We start from the raw sequence: 23,793 nt of genomic DNA, 5'->3' as shown, positions 1-23,793 counted from the left end.
TTATTTTACAATTTCATGAGAGAAAAATCGAAAGAGGAAAAAAAAAAAAAAAAAGAGACTTATTTAGTTTCTTCTTCTAATGGCGGAATCAATTCCATCATCGTCGTCTCTGCCACCGAAATCACTACAATCTCCTAATCCTATGGAACCTTCTCCTGCATCATCCTCTGCACCACCTCTTCCACCTACATCATCATCGCAACAGCAACAACAACACATAACAGCTCCTCCTCCTCCTGCGATTTCCAATTCTGTTAATTCGGCTGCGTCTCCGGCGATGACTGTTACTACGACCGACGGTGTTGTCATCCAAAACAATTCGCAACCCAACAACAACAACAACATCTCCTCTCCCAACCCTACTTCGAACCCACCACCCGTTGTTGGAGCTCAGATCCCGTCTCCTTCTCCTCTCTCTCATCCTCCTCCTTCTTCATCTTTAGATCAGCAAACTCAGCAACTCAATCAAACTCCACAGCTTCACCAACACCAAAATCAGCAATTACCTCAACAACAACAACAACAACAGATGATGCAGCAGCAAATCTCTTCATCTCCGATTCCACAATTATCACAACAACAGCAGCAGATTCTTCAGCAACAACAACATATGAGTCCACAGCAAATCCCAATGTCGAATTACCAAATTGCTCAATCTCTTCAGCGATCCCCTTCTCTTTCTCGCATGAGCCAAATTCAGCAACAACAACAGCAGCAGCAAGGTCAATACGGCAACGTTTTGAGGCAGCAAGCTGGGTTGTACGGTACCATGAACTTTGGTGGCTCAGGTTCAGTTCAACAGAGCCAGCAGCAGAATCAGCAGCAGATGGGTGGTGGTAACCCTAATTTGTCCAGAGCTTCTTTGGTTGGCCAAAGCGGTCACTTGCCTATGCTTAACGGTGCATCTGGAGCTGCTCAGTTGAACATTCAACCTCAGTTATTGGCTGCTGCTTCGGTACTTCATTCCTTACTTTACTCTGTTTTTTCATTCAGTTCATACATTTCTTTTTTTGTGTTTCTTGTTTTCTTGGTCATGTAGAATGCAATTGGATAGAGTGTAAAGTTGTAGCTTTTTTTATGTATTTGCATTGGGTTTTGAATTGGATCTGAAGCTGTTAACAAGTAGTGTGTGATGGAGATGACTGCAATTCTGTGGTTTTCTCCTATTGTGTGAACAAAATCACTTTTTTATTATTCTGAGACAAGTGAGCTTTCCGTTGTAGCCGAGGCAGAAATCTGGCCTGGTTCAAGGTTCGCAGTTTCATCCAGGGAGTTCTGGACAACAGTTGCAAGGGATGCAAGCTATGGGAATGATGGGATCACTTAATTTGAGCTCGCAAATGAGAGGTAACCCTGCTCTCTATGCTCAGCAACGAATCAACCCGGGGCAGATGAGACAGCAATTGTCACAGCAAAACGCTCTTACTTCACCTCAGGTATGAATTAATAAAAAAGTCGTATGACCTTTCTGGTTTACTTTACTTACACTTACTCTCTCTTAAATTGTGAACTTGTTTAGTTGATACAAATGATTTCTCGTGTTGGACCCTTTCATTTTTGGCTTACTGTTGCCCGGTCTTAGCTAAACTGATCCATGAGATGTTGGTAGTTTAATCACTCAATATTGGCTTGCAGAGATTCTTTTTAGCAGTTTCTGTAATTGGCAACTAAAATACCTGAATGAGGCTGTTCTTAAATTTGACAGATTTACCATGTCTTGTAAAACTGACATATGTATCTATAGAGGTACGAATACATTTATATTGTGCAAAATGCAAAAATTCCTGATCCTTTTGTAAGCATGTGTTTTTGTTCTTTTCAAGTAGAAAAAAGAGTTGCCATCTGACGTATCCACTTCACTTGGAAACTTTTTGTATTCCCTGTCTAGGTCCAGAACCTCCAAAGATCATCTTCTCTCGCATTCATGAATCCTCAGTTAACGGGTCTGGCCCAGAATGGACAAGCTGGTATGATGCAAAACTCCTTGACGCAGCAGCAATGGCTGAAGCAAATGTCTGGAATAACTAGCTCCAATTCATTCCGACTCCAACCGAATCAAAGGCAGGCTCTACTCTTACAGCAGCAGCAGCAACAATTACCCTCTTCTCAGTTACACCAATCTGGTATGTCCTTGAATCAGCAGCAGTTATCGCAGATCATACAACAGCAGCAACAACAATCACAAATAGGCCAGCCGCAGATGAGCCAATCCCAGCAACAGCAACAACTACAACAGATGCAGCAACAACTACAGCAGCAACCACAACAGCAGATGCAGCAACAACAACAGCAAATGCAGATTAATCAACAACAGCCATCTCCAAGGATGTCAAATCATGCAGGACAAAAATCTGTCAGTTTAACGGGTTCACAACCGGATGCCACACAATCGGGTACAACAACACCAGGTGGTAGCTCAAGCCAGGGAACAGAAGCAACAAATCAACTCCTTGGTAAAAGAAAGATACAGGATTTGGTTTCGCAGGTGACTATCTCTATTGAACTCTTTAGCATGATTCTATCTTCTTCTGTTCATGTCATTTAAAAATATGTCTCATCCTGTTGTCTTTATGATATTCAGGTAGATGTTCATGCCAAGTTGGATCCTGATGTTGAAGACCTCCTTTTGGAGGTAGCAGATGACTTCATTGATTCGGTTAGTAGCTAATATCAGTTATTTAGTATTAGTTTAGATTTTTCGCTTGACATATTTGTGGAATACTATCTCTTATCTTACCAATACTTGATTGCAGGTGACGTCTTTTGCATGTAGCTTGGCTAAGCATCGTAAATCATCCGTATTGGAGCCCAAGGATATATTACTCCACCTAGGTCTGTACTTAAAAATTTTAATTTGGGTGATGAGCTCTGTTCAGTGTGGATTATAAGTAGTCGCTATTGTTACTCATTGTGCTGTTTGCTGGATATGCAGAGAAAAACTTGCACTTGACAATTCCTGGATTCTCGAGTGAGGATAAACACCAAACAAAAACCGTAAGTGATTTTCTTTTTAAAACTCTCCAAGAACTTAGTACATGTGACTGTGCATCGCTATATGCTTGCTATTGATCTGAGGTTGACAACTTGCAGGTACCAACTGATCTCCACAAGAAGCGACTTGCAATGGTACGTTAAATAGTAACTATCGCATCTCTTTGTGTACAGTCAAATTTATGGACATCTCTCTCAAGTTTCTTTAATGTGTTGGGTCGACAGGTGCGTGCTTTACTAGAATCCTCAAAACCAGAGACGAATGCAAGCAACTCCAAGGAAACTATGAGACAAGTGATGGTGAACCCAAATGGTGGAAATCATCTCTTAAGACCATCACCAAGTTCAGAGCAATTGGTTTCGCAAACGTCCGGTCCTCACATGTTACAACATATGACACGTTACTAAAGTACTTGAATATAGAAGTCTGAGCCAGCTCTCACTGCTATGTTCATCTTCTTGGTAAACTTTTACAGAACAATAGATTTCCATATTTTTCATAAAGAAGAGAAGCTCGAGTATTTTATATGGTTCTAGTCCTCAACTTTTACTGTTTTTTTAGGTTTCAGGAGTTTACACATCTATGGAGAGAGTGAAGGCACAAGGAGTCAAACTGTATGTATTATATATATTAAATTCATGAGTCTTATAGGCGATCAAATAATACAGGTGAGTTTTTTTTTTTAATAGTTGTGACTTCCTAACTATTTCTTCTTATTTTTCAGTGGGTTTCTTTTTTCTTTTCTTTTTTCTGTGTATTTTTTTAGTTGTCCACTTCATTTTAAGCTTGAAAGTTTTTAGTCTTTTTGCTGAATCAGCAAGTCAGCAGCGAGTTCCATGTTTTTTATGGCTTTGCTGCATTTGATGTGTGAAATAATGTCTACTATATATAGTATTTACTCAAATCAAATGCATATAGATATCTAATAGAAGTAGAAGTATATACAAGAATAGAAATCAAACACTTAAGATAAGACAAACGAAGTGATTAAATTATTAAGAGTAGTTGGTGCTTCAATGTTAACAGCGTGTCCAGTTTCCTTTATTATCTCTAATCTTGAACTTTGTAAATGCCTGCAAAAGATATATGATTAATTTCGACATATTGATTTACGATCATTTTTATTTACATGCGTTTCAACGATCGATGTTGTCGACTACGATGGAAATAAACTACACTTTTTTAATTTATGGGACGCATTAGAGAATATCGATAATGTAATGAGTGTGTATAGTATAAATTTACCTCTGCAGCCGATAAGCATGCTCCAAAGGAAATACTTTATCCTTGTCCCCCCAAACGATTAACGTTTTCTGCATTATGAATATCAAAATTAATCACATCAATTTTTATATTCGTAAGATTCGATTTCGAGTAAAGCATCTCTTAATCCATAGTGTCCTCCACTGGCCTATAAATAACAGAAAAGTTAAAAGCAAAGAAACAAAAATAGTATGTCTGGTCTCCAAAACAATCCATTTTTTTTCTACAAAAGTATAAGCGACTCATCAACAACTTGTTAATATTTTTATCTTGATGCTTTAAAAGTATCATTACTATCTACTAGTGATTAAGAATTACTAAATATCAATTTTGAATAATAGAGCGAAATAAATTACTAAAATTACCTGTGAGATTACAGTCAATTCTGGTTCCTCTTCTCTCTCCAACAAATTCTTAGCTAGCTCAAGAAGCTCCTGCCGATTTTTCTCATACATCACCTACAAGAAGAGAAATAGGATAATATTCACCAATTTCATACCTTTAGGCTCATAATCAACGAACAAACAATTTACAGGACCAAATTTGCAAATAAACAGAAAAATAAATCTTACAGTGATGAATTGGGAAAGAATGAAATCAGGAACCCAATGAACGAACGTTAAACCGGTGTTCATAGAGATCTTAATCAACAACCGCAGATCCATCGGAGTTTTCGGAACAAGAATCTTCGAACAATCTCCTCCGTGTTTTTTCATCTCCTCCGTCTTCTCCTCCTGCGTGAACCCCACTCCACTGCTCACAATCACCAGTTTCTCAACCATCTCCGGCCACATCTCCGCCATTCTATACGCCACGAATCCACCGTAGCTTATCGAATACACCGAGACCCTTCCTCCTCCTCCTACTCCTCCTTCGACACAACAACAACCAAGTTTCTTCAATCCTCCGGCGACGCTCCTCGCCTGAATCTCAACGCTCCGATCTAGACTCCTCGAGTAAGATTTCCCGAAGAAGAGCAAATCGGGGATGAAGAGATTGAAAGATTTAGAGAGATCGGAGACTTGGTGAACGAACTGCCATTTGGAGTTTCCACCGTATCCGTGGAGCATGACGAGATTGGGACGGGAGATTCTACGGTGTCCGGAGATCCAGAAATGGACAGTGGTTTCTCCGTCGTCTAGATCGACGGTTACAGGTCGGAGATCGCAGAAAACCAAGAAATACAGAGATAGGAACGAGTCGGCGATTTTGATGAGTATGGGGAAATCGAAGAAACGTGAAAACAGGCTTTGAAAGAGACTGAGAACGATTGATAGGTAACGACGGAAGAGATTAACGTCTTTCATCGACGCCATTTTTATAAAAAGTCTGATGAGAGATCCTTTTTTTGCAGAGACAAAGGTGGTGACTGGTGAGAGAGTGTGTGCTTTTAAATTTGAAAAACAAAGTTTAAACCAATTCGGTTTATTACGGTTTAAGTGTTTTAACCGGTGTTGATAATTGATATCATCTAAACGTGGCAAATTGCATGGAAGCGTTTCGACATCTAGATTTACCCCCATGTTCAATTTTTAAATTCTGTTGATTTTACTTCAAATTTCATAATAACGTTGAATTTTTTTTTCTTTTGTCTCAACCCACTGAAATATTTCTATTTCGAATATACTATAACATTTACAAGTCATTTTATATCGAGATATTGTTCTGTTTTACTAGAAAATCAATTATTTATAACAATTTTATACATTTAGTTACTTTCCAAATTAAAATTTGGTTACACAGAATCATATTATATGGATACACTATTAGGAACACCTCTACAGGTAACACCAGGCTCAGAACTGGGAACCAACAACTCATAAGGCAAAACACCAGCCCCACACCTATTTCTACGGTCAGGATCAGAGTTCCTTTTCTCAATCTCTTTCTCTATCCTTCCTATCTCCGCCGCAAACCCATAAAACGCATCAACGATCTCCGCATCTCCGGTCCATGTCGACGGCTGTTGTCTCTCCCCTATGTACTCTTCATCCGGCGAATGCGTCGACAAAGTATCAACCACAGCCATGAACTTCGACGTCTGCGCCAAACTAGGCATCGACGAGAAATAATACTTCTCCGGATCGGATATAAAGCTCGCGTACTCCGGATCCGACTCGTCGGGGATCAACCGCCGCATCAACGGTGGCCGGTTCGGGACGTAACCTCCGTACGGGTATTGTCCGAAGTTGAGAGCGGCGTGCTGAGCTGAGGCGAGCCAGATTATGGTGGTGAGGATCGAGACGAGGTCGTCGACGGTTGATAACTCCGGCCACCACTCGGCGTCGCGAAGGTCGGCGTGGCCGACGTTGATCGTTTCGGAGTACCAGGATTGTAGCTCCGTGTCTGTTTTGATTAGGTTCGGGTTTGGGTAGTATCGTTCCACGTAGGTTCGGACCCAGGTTTGGATAGCGGACCAGAGTAAAAGACCGTCGTTGGCGTATGGATAGTCTTCGATTAGGAGTTTTAGACCATGTGGTTGTGTTTCGTCAGGAATTGCCATTCCTCTGAAAAATAAAATAAATAAATAAATTAAAATTAGATTCTATGTAATAATTTTGAAAAGCAACACTGTGTGTGTTTTATTAGTCACATGGTTTAGCTAAACTAAAGTACCTGCGAATGAGATCGGCGGGGAGGCCTTCCTTGTCGAACCGCCAGCTGCTTTTGTATGCGGCGGCGCTCATTTCCATGCCGTAAGCGCCAGCAGTAAAGCCTCCTTCGATCACACCATCTGCACTGATCAATGATTGTCTAGCCAAAGCATTGATTTCCAACGTGTATCTCATGTGCGGATCCAATAGCTTGAATATAGGATGCATAGCGCTCAATTGTCTATGTGCAGCTATTATAAATGGCTCTAGGCACGCATGGGTCCGCAACCTTTACAAATTAAACAAATATTTTAATAAACATGTGAGTAACTCTTTTTTCACTACTTGATATAGATAAATTCGTATGATATATAACATATAATATATGATTATTGAGTACTAACCAGTGATTGACAAGCTGATGGACACCAGCGTCGTTAGAACTAACGTGGGCTTTAGCGAGTTGCCACATCCAGTTGGAGGTTGCATCGACTGGAGGTGTAACCACACGCTTAGACCGATGTTTGGGGCCGTGGTATGGGAGGCTTAGCTCAATGGCTACCGGCTTAAGTGTGCCTCGACGGGTCAAGAAGAAAATGGTTCTTGTAGCATAAGCTTTGCGTCCGTCTAGCGCATTGATTCGGTCTAGGAACGGTAAGAATATGTCATGGTAATCCAACATATACAATCTATTCTCTTCTAACGCCTGAAAATTTTACAAAAGACAACATTTAGTTAATTAATAATTTTTTGATTAGTATAGTTAATCCATTGTAGTATATATGGGGATTTGTTTAGATAAACGTACTTGTTGTACGGAGAAACCGTCGAGGTGACTGATGATGTGGTCGTCAGTAAGAGCGGAGTGTTGTGGACCGTAGACCTTGGGGTCAAGATCGCTGACCGGTGGATAAGTGTTGACTCTCTCAATGTTCACTGGATTGATGCCAGCTATGGCTTGGCGTGCGAACTCGTCATCTCGTAGCCATGCGTTTTTATCCTCTGCATTATTTAGTATTAACGTTGTGAGTAATTGTGAGTAATATAAAGCAAACGCGCTTTTGTTATATCCGCAAAACGAATTAAGAAAAGCACGTGGAACATATGTTTGCTGTATTTGTACTTTACTATAGTGCGTTTGTCTGCTTTTTGGAACTAGAGAGATATTATCTACTAATTCTTTTTCTTGGTGGGATAAAATTTTCACAATGGGTCCCAATTAACGATACACAAATGGCGAAACAAAGACCAATAAAATAAAGTAAAACTCTTGGAAATATTGTTAAGGGATGTCTCATGCTTGCGTTAGTATATTTAAATGGCATGAGTTCAATTTATTAGTCAAAAATTTGATGTTAAGAGACGTTATCAATTTAGACTGTGCTTACTTGATAATATTTTGGGAGTGTCGTATTTGAGGAGTCCTTTAGAAGATTCTTGGAGTGCATCAACGACGACCTTAGGCAAAGGGAACTTCTTAAAGATGTCATCTTGAAACCCTAACTTGAGTAACAAGCCTTCTTTATAGAGTCTATCGATCTCGCCGAAGTCAGCAAAGTCCTCAGCTAAAATACTAGCTTTGAGCGACGGAATTAGGTGGTGTAAAACCGCTTTTAGCCTCCCTGCAGCGAAAGTTTCCTGCTTTGACTCTTCGAACTGCTCGTCTCGTGGCACGTACATCGGTAATGGCTTCTCTACTCGGCTCTCCGCTTCTTTATCTGTCAGCAACGTTACAGATCATTCATTAAGGTTGTGTTCCTTCCTTTTGTATAAGTGATGTTTTTGTTAAAAGTTCACTATGAAATATACCAGTAACGGTTGATTGACGACCGGTACGACATCGTCTAGGGTAAGGAATCTCTCTGCCGCCGAGTTTGGGGCGAGAGAGTTCAGACGACTTGTCAGGATTTCCAAGGTCGTTGTAAATATCAAAGTCGTAAATTCTGTCTGATAATTTTCTCACTCCACTCCCATCTCCTCTTAGATACTTCAACTCTTTCTCCCTCAGTACTCTTAATCCGCCTGGTGTCTCATTCGGCAAATACGGCTGAGAATTATATTTCAATTTGCATAACGTTAATTATTAATTATTAGTTATATAGTTTCCCACCACACAAAGAATATACTAGTACTACAATATAGTTGGGAGATGGGTATTATTATAATATGGACCCACCTTGACATAAATATTACTATTAAAGAAGATTTTGAAACTGATTAAGATGTGTAATCAATTCGTGGGGGGATCGAGAATGACGTGTTTTAAAGATTTTTGTTGGGAACCATGATTAATTACTTAATTAATCAGTTACCTGATTAGTGAAGAAGATTCGTTTCTCCGGGTGATCATTTTGGGACTGAACCCAAGAATTGCATGGAAAGTGAACAGGACCAAGTGCGAAGCCTTCGATGGTTATGCTCTCCAAGAAAAACTCTTTCTGATGTTTATTCATAACGGTGATGGCTCCCGGCGTGCCAAACGCTGCGTCCACCGTGAACTCCGCCGTGTAGTGAACTCTCTCTGCCTTGGTTTTAGATTTCTTTGACCAATCCTTTAAAATTGCCGCATTGCTCTTCTTTGGCAACTTCGTTTCTGTTTGAATCAATAGGTTTAATATGTTTTCTTAGTATTACAAACCCATTTTAGAAACACGAGTCTAGAAATCCCATTTAGTTTTTTTAAACAAATATATGATTGTTCTGTTTTATTTCAAAAAAAAAAAAAGAGAGACAACTTACTTGGATCAAGTTGGGTGCTAATAAGCTCCAAGACGATGTTTCTACCGATTTTATCAGCAAAAGCATCAAAATGCTTAGCAATAGTGTCTTTCAAATCCTCCTTGTTCTTGTTCCTCACAGTAACCACAGCTCTCACCTTGAACTTCACAGCCGCTTTCTCCTCCTCCTCGCTCTTTCTGTCTCCGGTGGTTGTGGAAATACGCAGCGTTTTGATCAAATCTTCGCTGATGGCCGCAACCACACCGGACTTTGTCTTTCTTGGTCTCCGATCAAAAGGGTTGATGGAGAATTGTGTTGTCTGTGTCCTCTTCTTGAAATGCGACGCCGGCGAAACAAATGATGATAACCTTTCTGTGGTGAGAGGGTAACCCATTAACTCTTTAGCTAAGGCCATCACGATGACGTAGATTAAATTGAGTGATTAGTAAGTATTCAACTGAATGAATCTTGAGGTATACTATTAGCTAGTGAGAGAGGAAGAAGGAAAGGAGTTGTTAATGTACGATCTTCTGGTTACTAATAATCCGGCAAGTGAGAGAGATATATATAGAGAAAGAAGTCTTGCCGTCCACACGTTTTTGTTGATTGGACTAAGGGGTTTTGTCTACGGCAAAAGTCATGTCTTATATTTTTCCTTTTATAAAATGTGAATACTCAACACATGTTTCAAGTAAGATAATTTTTCGTCAACTAGAGCTAGTTTTCAAACTGATTACTCTTATTCTGATTATGATACCTTTTCATGATACATGTCTTTCTTTTAATTTTTAGAAAAGACGTATGTTATAGGAATAATACAAAAAATTTAACGTGAAAAAATAACCATACGTTGTATTTACGTGGCGTATAGTAATGTAGTAGAATTTCTTGTCCAATCCAAGATTCCTAAACATGTTAATTAAAATTAGCAGATATGATTGGGACAAAAGAAAAGGCTTTCTTTTTATTTTTATTTTATAAAGAAATTAAGGTTTTGAATGAAAGGGTGTGATTTTAGTAAAGGAGTTTTACTAATGCATATTAAGAACTAGTAAGTATTAATCTTTTATTATATATTAAAATTACCAATTTATCAAAGTAACTAGATGTGTTAATGTTTCTTAGTAGTACCAATCAATATAACGTGAGAACAAGAGGAGTTTTACTTTTACTTCTCTTTTTGTTTGGGTAAACAGGGTATTTACTTCGTCAACCGGTGTTATATTTATCTTTGTAGTATAAAGTTTTGCGAGTTGCGTAATGAACATCATAGCTGGCTATGTTTTACCAACCAAATTAAGAAGACATATATGTTGTATTTCACTCAGGCCAAAAAAATAGAACAAAGCAATGTGTGTGTGTGTGTTTAGAAATGATGGAACGAAAAAGGTGTGGTAATATATATAGTCAAAGAGAGTTCCGAGTCTAACCGGACGCGTGTAGTATTAAGGGCGAGGAAGCAAAGGAGAAACTCCATTCATGACTATTTTACCCTCCAATTTCCCCAAACTAACAGATTGCACTTTAGTGGATTAACCGGAGAATGTTGACTATCACATTTTATCTCTATAAATATAAATACATATAGTATTATTTTTAAATACTATAAAGTAAGAAACGCCACGAGAAGCAAATAAATAATTCGACACCAAGACCTTTGAAGATCGGTTGGTAGTTGTTTTGAGAAAATAAAAAGAAAAATCATAAGAAAAATGGGGTTTGGTAAGTTATGAATAGTTTTACACACAATCATAAAAGAAAACTTAGCCGCAAATAGATGGGACATAAATGTACTTTCTGCTTAAAATAAGTACTACGGCATACAAAACAAAAAATTATTTATTTAGCGGAATTACTACCTAGCGTTAATTAAACTTTACCAATATCATTCTGACCATTTTTGTTAACAATGAAAAACTAACCTGTTTCGTTAAGAAATTATGGTTCAAATTAAAACCAATTCATTGTTAAACCTATTTGTTTTTCTGCAATGGAAAATTGCCCATGTGATTAGTTTAACAGGTTAGAGACAAAATCGATATGAACTCAAATATAAATAATGTTATCTTTAAAACAAATTTTTTTTTTTTTTTTATCTCCAATCCATATATGATATACAGGAGAAACTCCATTCATGACTATACTCGGTGGTCTCAGATTCGCTCGATGGAAAAAGCCTATGACACTCTCATCTGCAACCGACTATTTGCATATGTACAAGATGGTGTGTGACCAAAAGCATTCCAAGTGTTTCAAAATATCCTACACATATTATATGGTGTGATACGAAAGCAATCGTACGTGGTCCATGAACCCAACACAACCAACATAGAATAATTTCATGTCTATTTTTACTTAATTATTTAGTCGTGCCTATGTGATTGATCCCGAATCATCATTTCATGTCGTTAAGTATTATGTTTATGTTGCTATACGTCAAAATTTAGTGTTTTAATCGGTTTCCAGCTTCTTGAACAGCTAGCACGCTAAACTATATTACTCCAAATAAATATAATCAAGTAGACTAAACAAAGTCAAACAGAAATATTCAACACAATTTAAAAATGTATAAATTTAAAATGTACACTTAGACTTTTGATTCGTGAGACTCGGTTTAACAAATTATTGAGTTGGTCCAACTTTCAACATGGAGTAGTAAACTTATCGGCGTGTCAACATTTTTGTCAAAACAACCGCGGGGCATTGATTATAGTATAGATTAGCTTTGATTTTTGATTGTGTCACTTGCACTTCCTTTAGCTATAAGTACTATTTATTTTGTGGATAGTATCATTTTGTTATCAAATTGTGTTTACTTAATTTTTAATAAATACCAAAAAATGAAAATGTAATTTAGGAGAAATGAAGAAGTGTAACATGCATAAATCATAATGATTAATGGGAACGATGAGAAAACATATCTATGGACGGTTCAGGTCTATTTTGATGGGCAGAAAATTAATAGCGTACTTCTTTTATGTTATGAAGTATAATTGTACCAACAGCTTCCTTTTTAACTTGCACCGTCCATGAAAATTGCGGCTTTAAAAACTTAAGACCTTATTAGAGTTTTTTTTTTTTTTTCGTGAGACCTTATTAGAGTTAATATATTGAAGCATGGATGAATTCTTTTCAATAGCAAAAATACACAATTTTGCATCGTTCAATAATTTTCTTTCATATTTGGATCTAAAACTTATAATTACGTACTATTCTTTTATATTTAAATAGTTTTCATGAGTTTTACTTTCTTTCCAATAGAATTATATTTTTAATGCAAACTAACTATACTTTTTGCATAAGCTTTGCATAATACTTATTATTTAACTTTTGTTGCAATTCTCTTGGTTTTTATGATCAAATTTTAATCCAAAATTTAAATAAATATTCCTGGATATAATTGTATCTTCATTTATTTTAAAACTAATTTATTTTTCTTATAATATATAATTTAATATATTAGTATTTCTTCATTTTTGTACCTAATAAAAATTTGTTCTTACTTATATGCTTAAACTATAACCAGTATTATTCATAAGCTCTGCATTATGTTAATACCGAACTGTTTTGCAACTAAACTGATAATACCGTAACACTTGATTTAAAATAAAATACTGAGAGTATTTGCACCGTCCAGCTAAAACATCTATGTTGATTTTGGTATCATCAGTCACAGCAAGAATTTAAAAGAAGTCAATTTTCTTTTTTTTTTGGCAACGAAGCCAAGTAGATTATATTTGTACATGTCAATATCAGTTAATTGAATATATAAAAGAAAAGAGAAACAAAACTATGAGATTTTGGTAGATCTTAAGTTCGAATGCTACACCACTAATAAGACGTCTTTGCGAATTCCGGCTTATGCACCCGTCCACTCTAAGACGGTCATGTCCTGTGTCTTCCACCGTCCATCTTTTTTTTTTTTTTTTTTTTTTNTTTTTTTTTGCCAACGAAGCCAAGTAGATTATATTTGTACATGTCAATATCAGTTAATTGAATATATAAAAGAAAAGAGAAACAAAACTATGAGATTTTGGTAGATCTTAAGTTGGAATGCTACACCACAAGACGTCTTTGCGAATTCCGGCTTATGTATCCGTCCACTCTAAGACGGTCATGTCCTCTGTCTTCCACCGTCCATCTTGTTTTTTTTCATAATTAGTATTGTTAATACGTTTAAGTTTTGATTGTATTGATTCATCTAATTAAAATTGTTACTCTACTACATAAACCACATTCGTTGTTAATTAGTAGTACAGTAGAGTTAATTTTCAATACGATTTATTTTTAGGGTACAAAGTTTGATTTTAGGGACAGACACATTGAAAACTTCAATGATGACCTCCGTACAGAAATAAGTTGGAGAATGCTAAAGGCTCTCCAATTCCTTTTACCTCATGTTGTCAGACAACCTCCAATGGTGGATTTTAATAGAGGTTTTTAGTTTAAAAGCTAACAAAAAGTCAAAAATTAATCAAAATTCCAAAATAAGCTAAGAATCGGTTTTTAAATAGAGTTTTTAGAGCAACTGTAACGGTGCCTCTTAATGGTCTTAGCAAAGTTCTGAACAATATAAGTAATTAAAATAAACGACGTAATAGTTTCATTAATATTAAATTTTTTGAAAAAATGACTATCTACAGATTCGAACCGGTGACCTATTCGCAACTATAAACGAGGTATTTGAATTCCTCTGTGCTTTCACGAACAAGCCGCGGTCTCACGCACTAATCCCTACAGGCGTATAGTTTCATTAATGTTGGGAAATACATCGAGAATCTTGTATTACATTTGGTATTGAGTTGGGTTTAGCACTTAGAGGTTTAATAGATTTTTTTTTCTATTAGCAAAGTTTAATAGATTTTTTCTCCCATTCTTCGTCTTCTTTCTCTCGTCTTTCGGAAAACAAAGAGACGAATTTGAAGCATCTGCTTTGACTTGGTAAAAACAAAGAGACGTCTGGATCTGCTGAGTGTTATCATCATCATGTATGTTTTGATTTATCTGTTTTTGGAGAATCTATGCGAAATTCGAATGAAGAATTTTTTATTTCATGGCGGAAATCGAATATGGTTTTGACTTTTGTGTGTAGAATTCTAGGTGCTTTTTGTCTATATATATTTAGTTTTGCATCAAATTAAGATTAGCTTCGATGATACTGTTAGATTCGTTTGATTGAACATGCCTGGATATGTGAACTCTTAATCTCTTATGGAGTTAGAAGTCCAAATCAGTCATGGTATCAATTTGTGACATGTCTTTTATCTGGTAATCAAATTTGTGCCACTGTAATCTTCAGATATGATACGTTGTTACTGCTTGGGCCTATTGGTATAACTACTTAACATTGTTACCAAAAAAATTAAAAAATCAAAACGTATAAATTATTTGATACAAGTTGGATTTTTTCAAAAACATTGGTGGGCCTAAACTAAAAACCTAAACGTTTGTATTTTAGCCCTTCATGATTTAATTACTCATTGGGCAATACTTCCCACTAAAATACAATGACAACAATCAATTCATATTCAAAAAACCATTGCATAGCATTCCACGTTCTTGACAATAAGCATAACAGATTTACATAATACTCAACCTAGTATATACTATATAATCATAATATTACTTCAACTATATTTAAACACTACATACTCATCGATATATACATTCATCAACAACATCACTAAACCGAATTCCCATTAGCTTAGCATGGCACAAACCAAATCCCATGTTCATCAATTAAACGGTATGAAAAAATCTCATGATCGTCCGATCACCATGCATAACCAATCCCATGCTCATACAACACGAACCAAACCCAAGTCCACCTATCATGAGACACGAAACAAATCTCATGTTCGTGTCCCCAACACACAATCACATTTTATTTCTGCCACACACAAACAACACAATATTTGGTATTTTAAGTGATGGATGATTGGGATTTCATGGATCACTAATGAGCTGAAACTTAATAATAAACATGCCTAGTTATCAATTAAAATTGGGGATGTTACACTCAAACTAAGTTATATGCTGTTGGGAATTCACTGCGGCTAATGTTAGCCGCAAGCTTATTTGATATATTGGCATTGATGAGTGTATGCTTCTTGCTGTCTCGTCTTCTGAAATCTGTTATCCACAGATTCAATTTCTCCACACGAAACTAATTTCAACACCACAAAACCAAATTCATGTTAAACAATATAATGATAAGTATATAGAGTACAAAATTAACAAAATTATTTGTTTACCTCCTTTTCTTAATATTAAAGGTTGTGTGCTCTAAGTTGATATTGGTTGGGCTGATCTAGACCAATTTTTTGTTAGGTGAAAAATTTGGTAAATACTCATATATATAATTTTAAAAAAAAGTTTTAAAAGAAATGAAGATAAAAGATATATCCATTTTGCTAGCTAGGATTGTTTATTTAAATTGTGGTATAAATATTTATCATAATAAACAAGAGAATTGCAACAAAAATTAAATAATAAATATTATGCAAATACTATGAAAATCTTACGAAAATCTTAAGCAAATCTTATGCAAAACATATGCAAAACATATGCAAAAGAGTATTTATTTTGGATTCAGCTTGAGTCGGTCTGTTAATATTTCACATGTCTCCACATGCAAGTATGTTCTTCTTATATATTCAACCAATGGAAGACCCATGAGAGTTTCAATCACATATCAATAAATCAAAAAAATTTGCTACATTTTCTCTGTCTGTTTCACAGTAGAACCATGCAGCAAGAAGGCATACAATTACTCCAACCATAACTGCACTAACGAGTCTTGATCCTATAAGTCATTAGTAGAAACACCTCGAATTTCCACAAACATATTCTTTAATATTGCTTGCCTCACAAGAAACAAATCGAAATGGTTGAAATTATCATGACAGTGATTGCAGCTATAAGAAACCATTCAATGTACTTCCAATACACAGAGCATTTGTGCTCTTCTCCATCGAACTCATCTAACGGTTTCCTTGAAAGAACCTCTTCTTAAAACTTGGCACAACTCTCTTCTTTCTATCCGAAAGAAATGGAAGCTTTCCCGGCAAACGGGAACAGTTCCTCAAAGACAAAAAACTAAAGGACTGTCTATCAGGTCGGTCGCCAACAATCTCATTCTCCATCAGAATTACTAGCCACAACTATTGAAAACAGCTTTAACTATTCCAAGAAGAAGGGTAGGGCTCGTTCCAAGAAGAAAATACCTTAACTCGTTTCTTCTCTTGCACCAATTATGAGCTCGCTTGCGCCAAGGATGAGCTCGCCACAACAAGGAAGAATCTACCAACAGATTCACCTCTAGATCTTTTTTTCTTTGTTTTTCACCTCTGTGTCTTGATTTCGAATGTCTAAATTTTCTTGTTTTTCTTAATTTGTTTTCTAGTCTTTAGTTAAATGCGCAACCACTTGTTTACTGTCATTTAATGTGGCTAGCTACTTTCCTTTTTTTGCTACCGATATTTTTTTTCAAATGATCTGAATACGCTCAGCTAAGTGTTCACCCGTGATAAAATTTGTTTCATACTCCCTCCAGTTTTTTTTACTTGTCGTTCTAGAGTTTTGCACACAAATTAAGAAAATATATCAATGTTCTATTATACCCCTTCTTTAATATATTTTCTAATTTTTTTATTGGTCAAAGCATTAAAATAGTTGGAATAAAATTGATATTTTTACCAAACATATGCATTGGAAACCTAAAACCACAATTATTGGAAAACAAAATTTTTACTCTAGAATGACAACTAAAAAATCCAAAGGGAGTAGTGTTTAATATTACTATTCAATTAGTTTTGATATGGAGCAAACAAAGATAGTTAAAATTTTCCACGTTCTATCAAAATAATTAAAAATGATCGAGTTTCGAACAAATTCGACTTCATACTCGAAGTGCCTATGAGACAGAAGCATAACAATATATATTGTTTGATTAGGGCATCTCCAATGGTCCTTTATTTTTGACTCTATAATAGATGTGAGTTTTATTCCAATGGTCTTCTATTCTCACCTCTAAAATAGATATTGCTATTTTCTTCTCTATTTATAGAGGAACCCTATTTATTTTTTACAAAGGTTCCTCTATAAATAGAAGAAAAATAGCAATCTCTATTTTAGAGGTGAGAATAGAAGACCATTGGAGTAAAAATCACATTTATTATAGAGTTCCTCTATTATAGAGGAAAAAATAGAGAAAACCATTGGAGATGGTCTTAGTGCGCCAAAAGATATTTTTGTTTACTATATGAGATTAAGACACTACTCCGACGTACTCTATGATTACAAAGAAAAAAGGTGGAGGAAACAGTGGTGAAATTATAATTCTCATCGAGCTGCATCAGTCCGCATACTCCAACTTGCGCCAACAGGAGGAAAATTTCCAAAATCTATACCAATGATAAGTAACATCAAGTTTTACAGATAATGTTAGTGAACAAAAAACCATTGAAATTTTGAAATGTCAATGAGGTCTCTCAGTTCTGGCGCACGTTGGAGTATGCTAAATATAAATTACACTACATATGCATTTTCAATAACAAGTACACTAATAAGCCGGAATGATCCTTTCTTCTTTATAGAATCAAGAGGAAGCTAGCTAGAATCTACATCAATGAGTAACTAATCATAGATAATTGTAGGATATCCTAATTAATTGGACCACGAATACTTGTTGAAGATCGGAATATGTGGTAAAAAAGATACTATGAAGCACAAACTAAAGAATCACGAGGAAGCTAAAATCTGCATCAATGACTAGCAACACATAGAAAAATTGCAGAAAAAACTAATTTAGACAATATAATTTGGCAAAAATATATAGATATATATATATATATATATATATATATATTTATAATCAAGCGTCTTGAAGATTGGAATATGTGGCAGAAAATACTACAAACTATTATCCACGAATGGCCTCAAGAGTTCGTAGCAACAATAAAGCAAATTAAAATACTAATGGCCTCAAGAGTTCGTAGCAACAATAAAGCAAATTAAAATACTAATTTTAACAAAATAATAATGTAAATACAACAAACAAACAATATAAAACTGTAATATACATCAAACAAATTAAAATACTATAATATTCTAAAATAATTAGTATTTTAAAAGATATATGTAAATTTACCAAACAATTATAATATTAAAAGTAAATATTGTCTTAAACAAAATAACTTTTTTACAAAAATATAAAATAATTATTATAAAAATATTATAATTTTTAGAAAAATGTTGATCCATACTTTACAACACATGATATCTCATAGTCTATATATATTTCGAGATAGTACAATACTTATTTAAAATAAAATTTTGTTTCTATCTTTCATATATTTTGAGTTGTTTGGTAACCATGAATAAATTATATATGTCACTATTCATTTTAGAAGACTATTTCAAAAAATTCTGAAATTTCAATTTTAAACACTGAAGTTTTATTTTTAAACAAAAATATAATAATGATAGTGCAACATCTTTTGAATTAATGATAAGGACAATTCTCAATAAATTTTTGTTTTCTCCCTGATAATTACAATTGCATTTATACTCAAGATATGCTATAAAGATAACATGAAACATTTTGTGTCTTTTATTTTGTAGCCCAAAGATGAATTTCACCATTGATCCTTTTTTTTTTTTAGTAAGTACGAGAATTTAGATTTTTATTTTCATTTTTAACCACTAAAATTACATACCTCTCAATTTCTTCTTATATTATGTTTTCAAAGAAACCAAATGTGATATCTGTAATGTTATTGTCTCTTCATCAGTTTTACCGTAAAGATCAATATAAAAACTATTCAACGTGGCTGCATTATCCAATACAAAATAACGATTACTAGGTAACAACCCGCACTATATGCGGGATAAATCGACTCAAATAAAATTATTACAAGTAAAATTAGTATTTGGAATCTAGTGTCATAATAATAATTTTACACATATATTTATTTATTTTATTCAAATTTACATTTAATTATTTTGTGTAAAAATATGTTTCACCCGTGAAATATGGAAAAGAATGTTAATTATTGTGATAATGTTATTTATTTTTAAGATTATTGTGATAATCAATTTTTAATATATATTCTCTTTATTTCATAAAGAGTGTTAGAATTTTATTTCTGTTTCACAAATAGTGTCATTTTACATTTTCAATGCACTATTTTTTATTTTTAATGCATATTTTTCATTAGATTTTCTAATTTTACCATTAATCTATGATTAAATTAACCTATTAAACATTTATTAAATAATAGCATATATGTATATTTTAATATTTTCTTAATTTGTGTAAAATGTGTCAAAATGACACTTATTGTGAAACAGAGGGAGTACTTGAATAGTCATCAAATTTTTTTAAATCGGAAAATAACTTTTGTATTTCAAAAAGTTAAATAGATGAATAAGTTTTTTAATATTTTATGAAATGTAATTTACTTTAAATAATTAAATATGTTATGAAAATGATAATTAAATTGTTAACTATATTTTTTTTTTTAAATAGTTGATGAAGACTTTCATTTTTAAAAACTAATAGAAAGAAACATTACCTTATATATTCTAATGACACATTTATGTAAATAATAATGAAATAAATATTTCATTATATATTTTAATGGTACATTTAATAAATCAAAAGACTTATTTTGTAAATATGTTTATCTTGAGATGCTTAATTGCAATTAAATCTTCAAATCGCTCTGGTGACGACACATCAACATTTTCAACAAAATACTTCTCTATTAATATATAGAGGATTCTTGGTGAATATGCTTGCACTAATTTCATGTTATGATGGAATCTTTCTAAATTCAATAGTTTTGCACTAAAGAATAACTGGAATTAATGTTATTTGATTAGGTAATAAATCCTTAGAGTTGGGCAACATTTTTTATTATTTAGAATTGGATCTGAAGTCAAAAATAATAAGTTATTTTCTTTTAAAAAGGAGGGAATTTTCAAATAAGAAGAAGAAGCTGGGCAATATATAGGGATGCATAAAAGTAAGATAATATAAGATCGAGAAGAAAAAAAAACATTTAATCAATTACTTAAAGAAAATGAGAATCATGAGATCCATTGTAGTGTTTTCAATGATTTATTAGGGGTGGAAAAAAAACCGTAATCCAAATAACCGAACCGAACTAAACTGAAATAAATGGTTTGATTTGGTTATGGTTTAGTCTGAAAATCCATTTGATTGTCATATTTATTAACCAAATGGTTTAAGTTTGATCTGGTTAAAAACTGTAAAATCGAATGGTTTTTTTGGTTTTTTTATAAAAATTTAGGATAATTAGATATATTTAGTTTCTCAAGCTTATAAATTTATATTTTATAACAATATCAATAATTTTTTTTTATTGAACTTATAATTATTGATCTCCTATTAACTATCGAAAAACCCTAAGTCTCTATTTTCTAACCTATATATTCATAATTACTTATTGTCATTGTCTTTGTTCCTCCTACGATGTGTCTCCTCTCCTGCATGTCTGCAACTCAAACTACCAAGGGTTTACAAAAACTAAATCTGGATTCTCTTTTTTTGAATTATATTTAGGTTTTACTTTTATGCTTATTTTTAGTTATGTATCAACTATTTATTTTAAAAAGCATGGAATAACCGTTAAAAACCGGAACCAACTCGAAACCGAATGAAACTGTGATACATATGATTTTTATATGGTTTCATTTTTGATGAAACCGGATTTTTATATGGTTTCATTTTTGATGAAACCGAAAAAACCATAAATCGAAAAAACCGAACCGTAACCAAACCGAATTACATATAAATTTTTTATGGTTTTATTTTTATAAAACAAAAAAAAAACCGTGGGGGGCGGGGGGGGGGGTTAGGGAATAATCGTGAATAATCGTGAGTAGCAAACTCGATATTAAACGCGCCGGAGGAGCGAACTCGACGAACACAATTTGGCTTTAATCTCAAAGTTACAACTTCCCTGATTCTTCCGCCTGATTCTCACTGAAAGTTTTGTTCGCCGATCAATTTTATGTCAGGATTCCGACATCAACTAGTCTTCCTCCTCCTGCTTCTACTCTCTGTCTCCTTGTCGCCAGTTAGGTAAGCGATACAAATCTTAGGGTTTCCTTCGTATGAATGAACAGTCGAAACTCAATTGAAATGGATCTGCGATTTGGGTCTCAATCCAATTGATAACACCTCCCTCTCTCTCTCTCTCTCTTTCCGAATCTAAATGATTAGTGATTCCCGGATGAGTCTCGTAGATGTTAATAAGTTCAATCCAGTTGTTTTTCATTATTTGATGTGCTAAAAACCCCTCTGTTTAGGTGTTTAGGTAGTGAGGAGAGAACATTGGCTATGATTAAGCCAGATGGAGTCTCTGGTAACTACAGCGACGATATCAAAAGGATTATACTGGAGGCTAGTTTCAATATCGTCAAGGAGACGCTTACTCAGCTGGACAAGGACACTGCTTCTGCGTTTTACCACGAGCACTCATCAAAGAGCTTTTTTCATGATCTTGTTACATACATGACAAGGTTTGTAACTTCTTCTTTTTTAAGTTCTTGTTACATACATACATACATGCTCTGTCTGCGTTTGCTAATGTGTGTGTGAACTGTTTCTTTGAAACCAAGTGGTCCGGTGTTGGTGATGGTATTAGAGAAGCCAAACGCTGTTTCTCATTGGCGTGATTTAATCGGGCCAACAGATGCCCAAAAGGCTAAGATATCTCACCCTCACAGGTTTGCTATTTTCCCCCAAAATACACTTGGCTCCCCGTTGATGATGCTTTGAGACTTGCTTGGTTCTTCTTGTATTTCTTGAATTTACAAACCCGATCTTGAGGCTTATATGTATATAGTCGTAAGCTGTGTCATCTGAAACCGTTCTCTCTGACTTGTTATGAATCTTTGTTAGGTTGCTCTTTGATCCTGTTTACTATATGGTTTTGTCTTGTTGTTGCAGCATCAGAGCATTATGTGGTAAGGACTCACAAAGAAATTGTGTGCATGGCTCGGATTCAACATCATCAGCTGAACGAGAGATCAAGTTTTTCTTCAAGGATGTAGTAGTTCCAGGTCACCCATCTTGCTTCTTAAAAACTCTGTCTCCTTCTTTCGATTTAGTATTACATTTGATATGATCACTGACCTACCAAAACCCATTGTAATTGCCAGGTGACATTGCTTCACAACATGACGAACTATAAGAAACACCAATACAGGTTCTTTGACCCCATTTCGTGTTGTAATCTTGTAACTGTTGGTTTATCAGTCTTATGATTTGGATCGAACTTTTTGAATTTTGCCTCTACCAAATGATTAAGACTAGTGAAAAAGGAATCACCATCCACCATAATTCATAATTGTATCAAAACATTTTTGGAAAGAGGCTATCATATCACCCAAATTTCAATCATTGACACATCAGGATAATGTACATAAAGCCAAAGCCAAAGCCAAAGCTTTATGCATAACTCAGGCCTGGCCCAAGTAAGTTGGGAATATCTGCAAAGAAGGCCTAGTGGTTGTGATCACTGGTCATACTCAGTCTGATAAAACTTGTTAGAATTATTATATAATTAACAAATTTTGAAAAGAAAAGGGTATAAAAAAAACTTAGAACGGAAGCAAAAGAGAGAAAGAGAGAGAAAATAATTATTTCCCGAAATAGAAACTTAGTTCCCGAAATGGAAATCTTAGTAAGTGACGGAAACGTTTGGAAAAAAAACACAGAAAAGGGCCTCGTCCTCAACAATCCTCACGTGATTATTTTTCTTCTTCTTCAACCATCTCTCATCGTTTCTAGTGAATTTTGTGATCTCGAGGATTTTTTCTCTCTTTCCCTCACTCTCTAATTGTAATAAACTAAACACTTTTCCTGTAATTGACGACTATAGTGACGAGTAGGATTTTGACCAATACATTACCGATGTTCGGTATTTAACTTGAGGTAAATTTAGTGTCTAATCCAGTTTAACTAATATGCTGCATTGAACTGAAACAGTGTAACAATACCAACTCCAAAATTCGGTCACTATGCCTCCCTTTTATTTTTGTTTTCCACTACACATTCGGTTAAAATTTGCTTTAACAACATGATTTTTATTTAATTCGAATAATCATAATTATTTTATTCTTTATTACTTGTTGGTACTTAACTGATTAGGATATAAGTAATCCTGACGAATTGCGTGACGATTGAGCATC

At 34.6% G+C, this 23,793-nt stretch overlaps 4 protein-coding genes across 5 annotated transcripts; 2 read left to right on the top strand and 2 right to left on the bottom strand.

The window, feature by feature from the left end:
* On the top strand, nt 80–3,913 carry LOC104756074 (transcription initiation factor TFIID subunit 12b). The gene is made up of 9 exons (XM_010478591.2): nt 80–955; nt 1,224–1,436; nt 1,889–2,485; nt 2,582–2,656; nt 2,754–2,832; nt 2,933–2,994; nt 3,091–3,126; nt 3,217–3,453; nt 3,554–3,913. Exons 1-8 carry the CDS (start codon nt 80–82, stop codon nt 3,397–3,399), a joined length of 2,121 nt encoding a protein of 706 aa, XP_010476893.1. The 3' UTR covers nt 3,400–3,453; nt 3,554–3,913.
* On the bottom strand, nt 3,887–5,625 carry LOC104756073 (4,5:9,10-diseco-3-hydroxy-5,9,17-trioxoandrosta-1(10),2-diene-4-oate hydrolase-like). The gene is made up of 4 exons (XM_010478590.2): nt 4,828–5,625; nt 4,621–4,713; nt 4,238–4,305; nt 3,887–4,065 (listed from the first exon to the last, which is right to left on the bottom strand). Exons 1-4 carry the CDS (start codon nt 5,569–5,571, stop codon nt 3,957–3,959), a joined length of 1,014 nt encoding a protein of 337 aa, XP_010476892.1. The 5' UTR covers nt 5,572–5,625; the 3' UTR covers nt 3,887–3,956.
* On the bottom strand, nt 5,941–10,158 carry LOC104756072 (lipoxygenase 3, chloroplastic). Its single transcript, XM_010478589.2, has 8 exons — nt 9,589–10,158; nt 9,162–9,442; nt 8,659–8,896; nt 8,238–8,567; nt 7,658–7,851; nt 7,254–7,555; nt 6,872–7,138; nt 5,941–6,762 (listed from the first exon to the last, which is right to left on the bottom strand). The coding sequence occupies exons 1-8, from the start codon at nt 9,980–9,982 to the stop codon at nt 6,006–6,008; spliced, it is 2,763 nt and encodes a 920-aa protein (XP_010476891.1). The 5' UTR covers nt 9,983–10,158; the 3' UTR covers nt 5,941–6,005.
* LOC104756071 (probable nucleoside diphosphate kinase 5) lies at nt 21,448–22,926 on the top strand. Of its 2 annotated transcripts, none has more exons than XM_010478588.1 (5): nt 21,448–21,679; nt 21,915–22,119; nt 22,219–22,326; nt 22,550–22,662; nt 22,762–22,926. In XM_010478588.1, the coding sequence occupies exons 2-5, from the start codon at nt 21,938–21,940 to the stop codon at nt 22,791–22,793; spliced, it is 435 nt and encodes a 144-aa protein (XP_010476890.1). In that variant the 5' UTR covers nt 21,448–21,679; nt 21,915–21,937; the 3' UTR covers nt 22,794–22,926. The 2 variants fall into 2 exon arrangements, with proteins under 2 accessions (XP_010476890.1, XP_010476889.1); XM_010478587.1 differs by having other exon boundaries at nt 21,907–22,119.

The sequence above is a fragment of the Camelina sativa genome, chromosome 17, assembly GCF_000633955.1.
Source record: "Camelina sativa cultivar DH55 chromosome 17, Cs, whole genome shotgun sequence".
Taxonomy (NCBI): Eukaryota; Viridiplantae; Streptophyta; class Magnoliopsida; order Brassicales; family Brassicaceae; genus Camelina; species Camelina sativa.
The sequence above is the reverse complement of the archived record's forward strand: the minus strand, read 5'-3'. Positions and strand labels throughout refer to the sequence as shown.